The following is a 15,874-nucleotide window of genomic DNA, read 5'->3' as shown; positions in this document are numbered from 1 at the left end:
GATCTAACAGATATATACAGAACTTTCAATCCTACAGCTAAAGATTTTACATTCTTCTCAGCAGTACATGGAACCTTCTCTAGGACTGACCACATACTAGGCCATAAAGCAAGTCTCAGCAAATTCAAAAGAATTAGAATCATACCATGCAGCTTCTCAGACCATAAAGGAATGAAGTTGGAAATTAGCAACTCAGGAATCCCTAGAGCATACGCAAACACATTGAGATTGAACAACATGCTCCTGAATGAACAATGGGTCATAGAAGAAATCAAAAGAGAAATTAAAAACTTTCTGGAAGTAAATGAGGATAACAACACAACATACCAAAACTTATGGGACGCAGCAAAAGCAGTGTTAAGAGGAAAGTTTATATCAATAGGTGCCTACATCAAGAAATTGGAAAGGCACCAAATAGATGAGCTTTCAATTCACCTCACGGATCTAGAATACCTACAGCAAACCAGACCCAAATCTAGTAGGAGAAGAGAAATAATTAAAATCAGAGAAGAAATCAACAGGATTGAATCAAGAAAAACATTCCAAAAAATCAGCCAAACGAGGAGCTGGTTTTTTGAAAAAATAAACAAAATTGACACCCCATTGGCCCAACTAACTAAAAAAAGAAGAGAAAAGACCCAAATCAATAAAATCAGAGATGAAAAAGGAAATGTAACAACAGACACCACAGAAATAAAAAGAATCATCAGAAATTACTACAAGGACTTGTATGCCAGCAAACAGGGAAACCTATCAGAAATGGATAGATTCCTGGACACATGCAAACTGCCTAAATTGAACCAGGAAGACACAGAAAACCTAAACAGACCCATAAATGAGACAGAAATTGAAACACTAATAAAGGCCCTCCCAACAAAGAAAAGCCCAGGACCACATGGATTCACTGCTGAATTCTACCAGACATTTAAAGAAGAATTAACTCCAATTCTTCTCAAACTATTCAGAACAATCGAAGAAGAGGGAATCCTCCCAAATTCTTTCTATATAGCCAGCATCACCTTAATTCCTAAGCCGGAAAAAGATGCAGCACTGAAAGGGAATTACAGACCAATATCCCTGATGAACATAGATGTAAAAATCCTTAATAAAATTCTCGCCAATAGAATGCAACAACACATCAGAAAGATCATCCACCCAGACCAAGTGGGATTTATCCCTGGTATGCAGGGATGGTTTAATGTGTGCAAGACAATCAATGTGATACACCACATTAACAGACTGCAGAACAAAAACCATATGATTATCTCAATAGATGCCAAGAAAGCATTTGATAAAATACAACACCCGTTCATGATGAAAACTCTAAGCAAACTGGGTTTGGAAGGAACATTCCTCAATACAATCAAAGCAATCTATGAAAAACCCACAGCCAACATCCTATTGAATGGGGAAAAGTTGGAAGCATTTCCACTGAGATCTGGTACCAGACAGGGATGTCCACTCTCACCACTGCTATTCAATATAGTTCTGGAGGTTCTAGCCAGAGCTATTAGGCAAGAAAAAGAAATTAAAGGGATACAAATTGGGAAGGAAGAACTCAAACTATCCCTCTTTGCAGACGATGGGATTCTTTACTTAGAGGATCCAAAGAACTCTACTAAGAGACTATTGGAACTCATAGAAGAGTTTGGCAAAGTAACAGGGTATAAAATCAATGCACAAAAATCAACAGCCTTTGTATACACAGGCAATGCCATGACTGAGGAAGAACTTCTAAGATCAATCCCCCTCACAATAGCTACAAAAACAATCAAATACCTTGGAATAAACTTAACCAAGGACGTTAAAGATCTCTACGATGAGAATTACAAAATCTTAAAGAAAGAAATAGAAGAGGATACCAAAAAATGGAAAAATCTTCCATGCTCATGGATTGGAAGAATCAACATCATCAAAATGTCCATTCTCCCAAAAGCAATTCATAGATTCAATACAATACCAATCAAGATACCAAAGACATTCTTCTCAGATCTGGAAAAAATGGTGCTGAAATTCATATGGCGGCACAAGAGACCTCGAATAGCTAAAGCAATCTTGTACAACAAAAACAAAGCCAGAGGCATCACAATACCAGATTTCAGGACATACTACAGGGCAGTAGTAATCAAAACAGCATGGTACTGGTACAGAAACAGATGGATAGACCAATGGAACAGAATTGAAACACCAGAAATCAACCCAAACATCTACAGCCAACTTATATTTGATCAAGGATCTAAAACCAATTCCTGGAGCAAGGACAGTTTATTCAATAAATGGCGCTGGGAAAACTGGATTTCCACATGCAGAAGCATGAAGCAAGACCCCTACCTTGCACCTTACACCAAAAATCCACTCAACATGGATTAAAGACCTAAATCTACAACCTGACACCATCAAGTTATTAGAGAACATTGGAGAAACCCTTCAAGATATTGGCACAGGCAAAGAGTTTCTGGAAAGACCCAGGAGGCACAGGCAGTCAAAGCCAAAATCAACTATAGGGATTGCATCAAATTGAGAAGTTTCTGTACTGCAAAAGAAACAGTCAGGAGAGTGAAGAGACAACCAAGAGAATGGGAAAAAATATTTGCAAACTATGCAACAGATAAAGGGTTAATAACCAGAATCTACAAAGAGATCAAGAAACTCCACAACAACAAAACCAACAACCCACTTAAGAGATGGGCCAAGGACCTTAATAGACATTTTTCAAAAGAGGAAATCCAAATGGCCAACAGGCACATGAAAAAATGTTCAAGATCACTAGCAATCAGGGAAATACAAATCAAAACCACAATGAGGTTTCACCTCACCCCGGTTAGAATGGCTCACATGCAGAAATCTACCAACAACACATGCTGGCGAGGATGTGGGGAAAAAGGGACACTAACCCACTGTTGGTGGGAATGCAAACTGGTCAAGCCACTATGGAAGTCAGTCTGGAGATTCCTCAGAAACCTGAAGATAACCCTACCGTCCGACCCAGCCATCCCACTCCTTGGAATTTACCCAAAGGAATTTAAATTGGCAAACAAAAAAGCGGTCTGCACCCTAATGTTTATTGCAGCTCAATTCACAATAGCTAAGAACTGGAACCAACCTAAATGCCCATCAACGGTAGACTGGATAAAGAAATTATGGGATATGTACTCTTTAGAATACTATACCGCAGTAAGAAACAATGAAATCCAGTCATTTGCAACAAAATGGAGGAATCTGGAACACATCATGCTGAGTGAAATAAGCCAGTCCCAAAGGGACAAATACCATATGTTCTCCCTGATCGGTGACAACTGACTGAACACCAAAAAGGAAACCTGTTGAAGTGAAATGGACACTATGAGAAACGGTGACTTGAACAGCATAGCCCTGACTGTTAATGAACAACTTAATACATTATCCCTCCTAGTAGTTTTTTTATCTGTTCTACTTAATATGACTGGTTTAATTCTGTAATGAATACACAGTTATTCTTAAGTGTTGAAATTTAACTGAAATGTGATCCCTGTTAAACATAAGAGTGGGAATAAGAGAGAGAAGGGATGTACAATTTGGGACATGCTCAAGCTGTCTTGCCCCAAATGGTAGAATTAGAAACGTACCAGGGGATTCCAATTCAATCCCATCAAGGTGGCATGTACCAATGCCATCTCACTAGTCCCAGTGATCAATTTCAGTTCACAATTGATCAAAATGAAAGGACTAAGAGTCAAAGGGAGCACATAAACAAGTCTAGTACCTGCTAACACTAACCGATAAAATAAATAAAGGGGAGAGCGATCCAACATGGGAAGCGAGATACTCAGCAGACTCATAGAATGGCAGATGTCCTAAATAGCACTCTGGCCTCAGAATCAGCCCTAAAGGCATTCGGATCTGGCTGAAAAGCCCATGAGAGTATTTCAGGCATGGAAAGCCAAGACACTCTGGCAAAAGATCTCTGTGAGTGAGATCCCAGTGGAAAGAACAGGTCATCAAAGAAGGAGGTGCCTTTCTCTGAAGGGAGGAGAGAACCTCCACTTTGACTATGACCTTGTCTAAACAAGATAAGAGTCGGAGAACTCAAGGGGCTTCCATAGCCTTGGAATCTCATGACTGGAGCATAGGGAGATTACTGATGCCATAGACAGGAGTGTCAATTGGTAAAGTCAACAACAGGAGTCACTGTGCACTTACTCCTCATGTAGGATCTCTGTCCTTAATGTGCTGTGCATTGAGATTTAATGCTGTAACGAGTACTCAAACAATATATTTCACTTTGTGTTTCTATGGGGGTGCAAACTGTTGAAATCTTTACTTAATGCATACTAAACTGATCCTCTGTAAAAAAGAAAAAAAAAAAAAAAAAGAAATTATCAATTCCCAACTTGACTGTCACTGGGATTAAACATGAGAATAGGTCTGCTCTGATTTCATCATCATTTAAAAAAAAATCATCTATTATTTTTCACTTTATGTTTCTGCATGGGAGCAAACTGTTGAAATCCTTACTTAAAGTATACTAAGCTGATCTTCTGTATATTAAGATAATCGAAAATGAATCTTGATGTGAATGGAAGGGGAGAGGGAGTGGGAAAGGGGAGGGTTGTGGGTGGGAGGGACGGTATGGGGGGGGAAGCCATTGTAATCCATAAGTCGTACTTTGGAAATTTATATTCATTAAATAAAAGTTAAAAAAAAAAGAGAAAAAAAAAAAAAACCTCCCAGTGAGAGAGGAAGAATTAACAATGCCAAGCAACAAACACAGAAATCAAGGGAACAAGATCAATGATGACACTATGACACCTCTAAGTAAACAAAACACCCAAGCCAAGATTATGAAGATGATGAGATAGAAGAAAAGCAAGATACGGATTTCAAAAAATTTATGATAAGAACATTTAGAAGTTTTCAAAAGCAAATCCTTGAACTACAGAAATCCTTATTGGACAGGATTGAAAATCTCTCTCGTGAAAATGAAATTTTAATGAAGAATCAAAATGAAATGCACAAACTAGTAGTAGAACAGGAAAGTGTGATAGTGAAGAGAAATCAAAATGAAATGAAGAGCTCAATAGATCAAATGACAAACACATTAGAAAGTGTAAAAAACAGAGTCAGTGAAACAGAAGAGAGAATATCGGACTTAGAAGACAGAGCACAGGAAAACATGCAGTCAAACCAAAGAAAAGAAGAGGAAATTAGAAATCTAAAAATATTGGGGGTTCTATGAGCTTCCTGTACTAGGATATCTCTGTCCTTCTCCAAACCTGGAAAGTTCTCTGCTAGTATCTCACTAAAAAGGCCTTCCAATCCTTTCTCTCTCTCCATGCCTTCAGGAACTCCTAGAACTCGAATGTTGGTTTTTTTAATAGTATCCTGTAGATTCCCAACAATATTTTTTAGGTTTCTAATTTCCTCTTCTTTTCTTTGGTTTGACTGTATGTTTTCCTGTGCTCTATCTTCTAAGTCCGATATTCTCTCTTCTGCTTCACCCATTCTGTTTTTAAGGCTTTCTAATGTGTTTGTCATTTGATCTATTGAGCTCTTCATTTCATTTTGATTTCTCTTCACTATCACACTTTCCTGTTCTACTAGTTTCTGAGTTTCATTTTGACTCTTCCTTAAAATTTCGTTTTCACGAGAGAGATTTTCAATCTTGTCCATTAAGGATTTCTGTAGTTCAAGGATTTGCTTTTGAAAACTTCTAAATGTTCTTATCATAAATTTTTTGAAATCCGTATCTTGCATTTCTTCTATCTCATCATCTTCATACTCTTGGCTTGGGGTGTTTTGCTTATTTGGAGCCATCATAGTGTCATCGTTGATCTTGCTCCCTCTATTTCTGTGTTTGTTACTCGGCATAGTTAATTCTTCTTGCGTCACTGCGTTTTTTTTTTTTCTTTGTTTTTTTTTTTTTTATACTGTGTCCGTGTTAAGTGGACTGCCTGCTGTTGGAGGAGCCTTGGAGGCTTGAGATGGGTGCGGCCTGAGAGCTCTGCCTGGTTCTTCCAGGTTAAGGGTGTGCAAAGGTGACACCCTCAGGTTATGCGTGGTAAATCTCTCTCTTTTTATTTATTTATTTATTTTATTTATTCAGGGGGTAAGTAACACCGCAGGGCATGGCTGTGCAGAATTGATGGTATTTAGCTTCCAGTCTTTGGCTCCTCTGGACTCCCACTGGGTTGCCTAGGCTACTGAATTGTAGTGACTCAGTTCCTTAGCTCTCCCCCATTGATATGTAAATCCAGAGAGCAGGCCTGCTCTTTGTCTCTTGGGAATTCTTCTAGCCTTGCAGCCTTGTACCTTTCTCTGAAGGGAGGAGAGAACTTCCACTTTGACTATGACCTTGTCTAAATAAGATAAGAGTTGGTGAACTCAAAAGGCTTCCATAGCCTTGGAATCTCATGACTGGAGCAAAGGGAGATTACTGATGCCATAAACAGGAGTGTCAATTTGTAAAGTCAACAACAGGAGTCACTGTGCACTTACTCCTCATGTAGGATCTCTGTCCTTAATGTGCTGTACATTGAGATTTAATGCTATAACGAGTACTCAAACAGTATTTTTCACTTTGTGTTTCTATGTGGGTGCAAACTGTTGACATCTTTACTTAATGTATATTAAACGGATCTTCTGTATATATAGAAAATTGAAAATGAATCTTGATATGAATGGAAGGGGAGAGCGGGAAAGGGGAGGGTTGCAGGTGGGAGGGAAGTCATCAGGGGGTGGGGGGGAAACCAATGTAGTCCATAAGCTGTACTTTGGAAATCTATATTCATTAAATAAATGTTAAAAAAAAAAAGTTTCAGAAACAGTTAACTTGTTAGGTGGAAAATAAAGTTCTACTTATACTCTTGACTTAAGAACTAACATGTTCTTGACAACACTTTAGGGAGCTGTAACTACAAATTGCTCTGGCCATCGGGTCAGCTCTTATTTCTGTTTCCTGAGATGTGCCTCTTCTCTACCCATAGGAAAGGCAGCCTAAAGATATCCAGTGCAACCAGGCACTTCTCCTGCCCTGCAGAAGCATGAACTTTCTGGTATTTGTATGCAGAAGTTCTACCTTCAGAATTTCAAATGAAACTTAAACCACCTTTTGGCCAAGCTCAGGCAATGGTAATTCTACAAAATCACACAATGCGAGTCATCCTGATCATTCACTGCTGGGCAGCCCAAGTAATACTCACAGCCCATCCACCCGGTGCAGGGAACACTTACACAGTGACGGGGAACACTCCAGGAGTGGCCGTGAGCGTCATGCAGGCCATGAACACCACTTGCTCACAGTGACCATGAAGAGCACAGTCATCTGAGCTCCAAGCTGTAGGCAGGGTAAAGGTGATGTTTATCTCCTCATGCGCTTCCCTGCCTGGGAAAGAGAAATCAGTGTTTTGGTTAGCAAAGGTAAGGATTCATCTGTTTATTATTCTCTGGGATTCAAATAGGAATCACCTATCACCCGAACAACAGACCTGATCACAACTATGACATCTGCTCAACCAGCATAGCCAGCAAGTGGCAAATGGAGAGGGACCACTTTTCAGCGGCACCTGGAGAGTCCAAGCAAGGGCATAGGCAGCATTGAACTGCAAAGCTTGGGCTGGGTGAATGACGGCCACTGTTTCAGCATTATACAGCACTCCCAACCATTTTCAACCAGCTTTCACATGTATTCACTTAAAATTTACCAAGAAATAAATATAACTGAAAAAGCATTACCGTTGCCCTTTTAGAGAGGAACAAACTGAGCATTAGAGGATCTGAGAGTCTTAATAAGAAAGGTCTTGGGGGCCGGCACTGTGGCGCAGTGGGTTAATGCCCTGGCCTGAAGTGCCAGCATCCCACATGGGCGCTGGTTCTAGTCCCAGCTACTCCTCTGCCGATCCAGTTCTCTGCTTTGGCCTGGGAAATCAGTAGAAGATGGACCAAGTCCTTGGGACCCTGCACCCGCATGGGAGACTGGAAGAGGCTCCTGGCTCCTGGCTTTGGATCAGCACAGCTCCAGCCGTTGCGGCCATCAGGGGGAGTGAACCATCGGACGGAAGACCTCTCTCTGCCTCTCCTCTCTCTGTGTAACTCTTTCAAATAAAATAAATAAATCTTAAAAAAAGAAAAAGAAAGGTCGTGGACCTGGATAGTGATGAAGCCTAAATGAAAACCTAAGTGTTCTAAAATCACAGCAGAAGAAAAAGGTCTACCTGCTATATGCAAAACCCAGAAGTCACCTGGACCCCGACTAGGAGAGAGCTGTTACGGGAACAGTCACTTCTAAACAAAAATCCCTTTAAGGACTTCTTAAAATGGCTTTTGGAAACTGAAGAACCAAAGGTCATTCATCCAAGGCCCAGGGCTGCCATGGGCCATCTTTGCTCATCATTCCAGGTCCCACTGCTTCCCCGTCCCTCTCCTGTGTCACTTAGAGACTCACAGGTTTGGGAGTGGTCAAAGGGCTGGGCTCCATGTTTTACACGTGTTTATTTTTAAAATGATTTAACAAGCAGTTACACAGCACTTCGTTTTTTGTGAGGAACTACACTCGGAAGTGTTTGAGAAATGTTAACTCCTTCGTCTCTTCTATAATCCCATCGTCCAAGGAGAAGAGACCAAACTCTGGGCTTTTCTAGTTCTTCCTGGCAGCCAGTCCAGAGCTGAGCTAATGGTAGGCATTCGACAAGAAGTAGACTAACAGTGATGTCACATGTATAGTAAGCACTGAAAATTCCAATGGGAGAAGCCCAAACAAAAATTATATGTGTGTGAATGCCAAGGCCAGAAAAGGGTACAGTTTGTCAGTTTCTCATCCTGATGGGCTTTTACAAAGAGACTAATAAATTCCGAGTCCTTTATAAGTGAAGCTGTATTAGAAATGGTTCCTTCTTGACTTTACATGGGTCAAACACAACAAAAAGAGACATATGTGTGAAATAAGAAATAATCTGTTAAGTAAAAGCATACACAGAGAATACTCTAACAGTTGTCCTCCTAGAAGTCTGAAAAGAAAGGCACCAACGATCTCATACCTGAAAGTCCAATTTGATGCCCCAAAATGGTTGAATACAGATGGGTGACGTTGCGCGAGTACCCTCCAAAGGGTTTCAGAGGGTCCAGGGTTAGAGTGATTGCAACTGAGATGTTAACTGGACCTGAATCCTCCAGGGCCTGGGGGGACTGGGTAGATACCCTGGCCTGCCCACTGGTCATTGTGCTTTCTGGAGTAGTGGTGTCATTTGTAGGATGCTTCAGTGTTTCATTCTCCGACACACAGAAATCCAAATCATTAAAGCGCAGCAGAAAGGTATTCCAGTCCTTCAGCGGAAGGAAATAGAGACACAAACATGAGCTACCAGAGTCTCCTGCCGCAGGACCACAGACACGGCCCTGGGGATGGCATCACATCACAATAAAAACCACAATCAGAGTCCAGCATTACCAATGACAGTGCAAGACAGCCATCATCCTCTTGTACTGGCAGAAGACCATGAGTTTCTTAATCATTTTCATACTCATAATGCAAAATAGGAACTCTACATTGGCACAAGATATTAGAAGCTGTGAGGTTAAACAAATTCACTCAAGAAAATGTGTTTATCTCTCTCTACCTTTCAAATAAATAATTTTTTTAAAAAAGCTTGAACAAAACATTAAAAACATTAATCTAAATTATAACTATAGTTCGTTGTTGTTGTTGTTTTTTGTTTTTTTTTGTTTTTTTTTTCAAATGAGGCTGCCAGGGCAAGTGTTTGGCACAGCAGTTAAGACACCGCTTGGGATGCCTGTAACCCATATTCGAGTGTCTGGGTCCCAATCCTAGCCCCACTGTCAATTAAGCTCCCTGCTAATGCACACCCTAGGAAGCAGCATATGATGGCTCAAGTACTTGGGTTCCTGTCACCCACATGAAAGATGTATATGGAGTTTCCAGCACCCAGTTTTGGCCTAGCCCAGCCTCCACTGTCATAGGCATTTGGAGAATGACCCAGAAATTGAAATTGTCTTTCAAATAAATAAAATTAATACATTTATTTTTAAAAACACACATACAGCTATTACTGTCATGGTTCATAGATACCAACATTGTGAATGACACACCAGGGTCTATGTTAATTTTAGCAGAAATCCAAAGATGAAGTAGGCTGTTAACTACAACTTCTCTCCACCAAGCAACATTGGTTTATAAAAAGTTGCCAAATGTGAAGACAAATCAAATTACACTTTCTCATTACTCTAACACTAGGATTAATTTTAAAACACAATTTGGGCTAGCCCCAAGATGTCAAATGTTCTACTTTTTTAACATCATGATAAGTAGTAACAAGAGCAGTTCAAAAAAACGTGTGGAAAATTATTATGGAAAAAACTCTTCTAAAAATTGTGCACCAAAATAATCTTTAATTTCCTTTTCCATAACCTTTCTGAAATATCCTCGCATATGACATTTTTAGTAGGATTGCAACTGGATGTATCCATTTGCCTATCCCCTACAATCTAGATGGCATGATTATAGATAATGAAGTTCTCCTGTTAAAAAGATACCTGTATTTGAATTTCTTTAGGATCCCTTCCTGACCAGTAAAGAAGAAACAGTCATTATTGTGTCAGTCTCTCTACCCCTCAAATAATTTTTTAAATGATTTTTAAAAAGGGGGAAAGCAACAGGTATCTGCCCAAGTGGTTAAGTCACTAGGATGCCCACATCCCACACCGCAAGCAGCTGGGTTCAATTCCTGACCCAGAGTCCAACTTCCTCCTAATGCAGATCCTAGGAGGCAGCAGTAATTACCCAACAGTTGGGTTTCTGGGCCCCATTTGAGAGACCTGGATTGAGCATCAGCTTCCTCAATGTTATGGACATCTGAGAAATAAACTAGCAGATGGGAGTGCTCTGTATTTCTCTTTTTCTCTCCCTCTTTCTGCCTCTTAAATTTAAAAAAAAAAAAATTAAATGATGTAAAAAGCCATTAGCAGAGGTTGGCCTTTGGCCTAGCAGTAAAGATGCTGATTAAGACACCTGCACCTCATATCAGAATATCTGGATATATACCCAGCTCTAGCTCCTGACTCCAACTTCCTGCTAATGCAGACCCTGGAAAACAGCAGTGATGGCTCAAGTGATTGGGTTCCTGTCCCCACAGGGGGAGACCTGGACTGAGCTCCCAACTCCTGGCTTCAACCCAACCCAGTCCTGACTATTGTGAGCATCTGGAAAGTGAACCACTGAATGAGTCTGTCTGTCCCTCTCTCCCTTTGTCTCTCAAACAAATGAATACTTTTTTAAATCATAAGTAAAGCTGATAAAACTATGATATATAGCTTTAAAATATCAATGTTCAATGACCAGCATTGTAGAGTAGTAGGTTAATCTCCCATGTGCAATACCAGCAGATACCAACACCCTATACTGGAGTTCAAGTCCCAACTACTGGGCTTCTGTTCAAGTTCCCCACTAATGCAACTGAGAAAGCACTGGATGGATGCAAAAGTAATAGGCCCCTGCCACCGATGTCAGGACTCAGATTGAGTTATGGGACTCCTGGCCTTGAACTGGACCAGCACAGTGAATCAGCAGAAGGAAGATGGATCTTTCTCTGTTTCTCCCTCCCTCTGTCTCTCTGCCTTTCAAATAAATAAATCCTTTTGAAAAAAAAAAAAATCAAGTTTCCTAAAGTTGGAGTGAACTAATTCATATGAATAGATGCATGTTTTCTAACTTCTTGACACAAATCACTTTTAAAATATAGTCTCCAAATATGCTCTTCAAATATACTGGCATTGTGGTACAACAGGGTAAGCTGCTCGTTGCAACACCAGCATCCCAAATCATAGCGCTGGTTCACGTCCCAGCAGCTCTGCTTCCCATCCAGCTTCCTGCTAATGCGCCTGTGAAGATAGCAGAAGATGGCCCCAAAGACTTGGGCCCTTGTCACCCAAGTGGGAGACCTGGATGGAGGTTCTGGCTCCTGGCTTCAGCCTAGCCCAGCTTGGGCTGTTGTGGCCATTTGGGGAGTGAATCTGTAGATACAAGACTGAATCTCTCTCTCTCTCTCTCTCTGACACTCCTTAATCCTATGCCTTTCAAACAAATCTTTTGAAAAATGATATTCAGCTGAACTAAAAATCAGAATAAAAACAATGACATAAGTTATTTATATATAATATACATAAATGCATGTTTCACTGCTGAAACAAGCTAACTGAAACTGGCACTAGTATTTAAATCAAACAGTAACTAAGTTTCTCATCAACAAAACTAGTCACAGGGAGATGGGAAACAGAAAATTTCTAATAAATACTGACCTTTGTCACTAGGAGACAAAAGAAACAACCAAGGAAAGATGTCTGGTGAGCCCACAGGCGTTTCCCCATTCTACAAGGTCAAGTCAGCCTGAGAGAAGTCAGAATAGACTGTACCTCTGCCATTTCTGGTGATTTAATCTCCTTGATTTTGAAGAAGTAGCCCAAGGTCAGGAAAGCTATTGCCATGGCGCTGACACTGATCATAAAGACCACCAGGGGGGGCCGGCTGCTGATGTACAGCTTCAGGTTCTCCAAGGGGTTGATGTTGAACATTATTCTGATCAGTTCCACCTGAAAGAAATTAATCAGAAGATGTGTGGATTGGCTTGCCAAAAGAAAAGCCATGAATCTCACTTTTGTTTCCCTTAGGAGTATTGGGCAGTTTAAGTTCAGGGGCAGCACGGTGGGTAAAGCCACCACCTGCACTGCCGGCATCCCATATGGGCGCTGGTTCGAGACCCAGCTGCTCCACTTCAATCCAGCTCTCTGCTATGGCCTAGGAAAGCAGTAGAAGATGGCCCAACTCCTTGGGCCCCTGCACCCGCATGAGCAACCTGGAAGGAGCTCCTGGCTCCTGGCTTTGTATCAGCACAGCTCTGGCCATTGTGGTCACCTAGGGAAGTGAACCAGCGGATGGAAGACCTCTCTCTCTCTCTGCCTCTCCTTCTCTCTCTGTGTAACTCTTTCATAGAAATAAATAAATCTTTAAAAAAAAAAAGTTTTATTATGAAATCTGAGAAATGCCTGATTTTAAAATTTATTTTATATGAGTGAGATTCAACATCTTTTCATATGATTATTGTTTACAGCCTTGCTGATTTTCCTACTGGATTAGACAGTTGCACTTTTTATCTGTTGAACTCTTTATTTAGCAGAGCCATTAAGCCTTTGACTATACAGTAAAATAAAAATGCTATCTCAAAAAAAAATTTGTAAGTAAACTCATTCAAGACTAGAAGAAAAAATTAAATGTTAACTGTCATTACCTCAAGTGGTACAATCTTGAAAAATATAGATTGAATCTAGTTTGAATCTTCTAAACATTCCATGACAAGCACTGCTACTTCTGTGTTAATTAAGATAATGTTTAGGTCCATCAGTGATATGACACAAATACATGCCAATATGGCAGTTCCCCAGCACAGCGCATGGTTTCATGATCCAGAAACCCTGCCAACCTCTCCAACAACACTGCCACCAACTTCCCCTCCTCCTTTACTGTGCGTGGGCCACACTGTGTGCCTTGCTGTTTTATAGGATCAGCTCATCAGTGTCTGCCAGGAAGTTAGCTCAGAAGCAATAAGGACTGGGCCCAACCAGTTCATAGCTTTCTAAAGTGGCAACAAGCTAATTTAATGTAACGAAAAAAGAGTGAATTCTATCACTGGGTCAATTTCGGAAATGCTGCCTCTTACCAATAGTGTTCTGTAGTCTACAAACCATTTATTTAGGTTTTCTTTAACATATTTCAAAAATGTTTTCTGACTATAGTGTAAGTTTCCACTTCTTTTGTTAAGCTGTTCCTAAGTATTTTATTCCTACATATCCTACTGCAATTTTTAAGCATAACCTTCTGAAAGCTTTTATCTCTGCCTGGGTTGCTTTGCCCCCAAATTCCCACCTGCTTGCTCTTCTTAAACTGCTCCTCATAGTAAACAGTCAGGTCCTTACAGGAGCCCTTCCCTGAACCCTCTCCACTCCTGGTCTCAGCACTCAGCTTTATTTCGTTTGTAGTGTTTAGTGTCAGTCAAGAGTACAATCATTTTTTCCACTTGTCAATTGTCATTCCTCAGTTGTGCACTCCATGAGAAAAGATCTTGTCATCTTCTTCACTGCTACAGACATGGCCCCGGGGACAACAAGCACTTCTAACTATGAACAGATGACATTAACAAAAAGCACTTTTTTAAAAGTCTGCACCAGCTTTTAAATTTGAGAGACAAAGAAATGTATCTGTAGTCCCTATGAACAACCACCACTTGCAGTAAATCAGGCAATGTACTCTTAACAGCCTTGAGATGCAAAATAATCTCTTCTCTCTCCAGAGACAAATCCTGACCTTGAACTGGCAAGTACTATTATCCAGCATGTGCTGTGTACTTCTACTGTGTGAGTGTGCAAAAACAGATAATTACTCATATTGTATTTGAAAAGCTGGGGAAAATGATATACTCTATCATACTATTTTCATTGAACCTTCTGTTTCTGAGTTATCTGTTGAACGATGTTTATCTAACACTGAATTTAAGGGCTGTATATCTTCAGTGTGTCCTACAGTTGACTTACTTGAGAAAAGGTCTTTCCACTGTTTCACCCACAAAGGGAACAACAATAGGTACAAGAGTGGCTCGAGGACAGCCACAGAGCAGAACACATCTTCAACTTGTCATGGTATTGTCACACAATCATCTAAGAAGGCTGCACCAGTTCATCCTTTCCCCAGCAATGAATGGGCTTGCTCCCTGTCCCAATAGTCAAAGCAACAGGTGATACCCTAAAACAAACTAGGCAGGGTCTGCGCGCCAGTGCAGGAAGGGGAGTGGATGTCACACAGACAACAGCGGGGAGAGTTGGGACGCCCAGGGCTCCGAGTCCACACATCGGCATTGGAAGGGGAGGTGAGCTTAGTAACCGGAGACATTGGCGGGGAAACGGCAGTCAGAATCTAGAGGGGAGCGGGAAAGTGCACCAGACTGACTACAGGAGAGAAGGAAAAAGGGTGGGGGGTTTCTCTCTCTGCCAACCTTGCAAAGGTTGCAAGGCTGCAAGGCTTGCAAAAGTTTGCAAGAGACAAAGAGCAGGCCCCCTCTCTGGATTTACATAACAACAGGGGAGAGCTAAGGAACTGAGTCACTACAATTCAGTAGCCTAGGCAACCCAGTGGGAGTCCAGAGGAGAAACAGAGCCTGCACAGACTCTTTGGGTAGAAGCCAGAGATCGGAAGCTAAATACCATCAATTCTGCACAGCCATCCGGTGCGGTACTACTTACCTCCTGAAAAAATAAAATAAATAAATAAAAAGAGAGACATTTACCACGCATAACCTGAGGGTGTCACATTTGCACACCCATAAACTGGAAGAACCAAGCAGAGCTCTCAGGCCACACCCATCTCAAGCCTCCAAGGCTCCTCCAACAGCAGGCAGTCCACTTAACACAGACATAGTATAAAATTAAAAAAATTAAAAACAAAAAACACACAGTGACGAAAGAAGAATTAACGATGCCAAGCAACAAACACAAAAATCGAGGGAACAAGATCAACGATGACACTACGATGCCTCCAAATAAACAAAACACCCCAAGCCAAGATTATGAAGATGATGAGATAGAAGAAAAGCAAGATACGGATTTCAAAAAATTTATGATAAGAACATTTAGAAGTTTTCAAAAGCAAATCCTTGAACTACAGAAATCCTTATTGGACAGGATTGAAAATCTCTCTCGTGAAAATGAAATTTTAAGGAAGAATCAAAATGAAATGCACAAACTAGTAGTAGAACAGGAAAGTGTGATAGTGAAGAGAAATCAAAATGAAATGAAGAGCTCAATAGATCAAATGACAAACACATTAGAGAGCCTTAAAAAC

At 40.7% G+C, this 15,874-nt stretch overlaps 1 protein-coding gene across 3 annotated transcripts in view; it reads right to left on the bottom strand.

Moving 5' to 3' along the window:
* TMEM248 (transmembrane protein 248) overlaps positions 1-15,874 on the bottom strand; it is a 46,204-nt gene that overhangs the window by 10,026 nt on the left and 20,304 nt on the right. For all 3 annotated transcript variants that reach the window (XM_017338226.4, XM_089321529.1, XM_070064759.2), the window contains exons 2-4: positions 12,400-12,576; positions 9,012-9,297; positions 7,210-7,360 (exon numbers count right to left, since the gene is read on the bottom strand). In XM_017338226.4, the coding sequence (XP_017193715.1) occupies positions 7,210-7,360; positions 9,012-9,297; positions 12,400-12,558 (596 nt within the window). In that variant the 5' untranslated portion in view covers positions 12,559-12,576. The remainder of the gene's footprint in view (positions 1-7,209; positions 7,361-9,011; positions 9,298-12,399; positions 12,577-15,874) is intronic.

Source organism: Oryctolagus cuniculus, chromosome 19 (genome assembly GCF_051225735.1).
Source record: "Oryctolagus cuniculus isolate XC-2025 breed Fujian yellow rabbit chromosome 19, ASM5122573v1, whole genome shotgun sequence".
NCBI classification, from domain to species: Eukaryota; Metazoa; Chordata; class Mammalia; order Lagomorpha; family Leporidae; genus Oryctolagus; species Oryctolagus cuniculus.
Note: the sequence above shows the minus strand (reverse complement) of the source record. Positions and strands in the feature narration are given on the sequence as shown.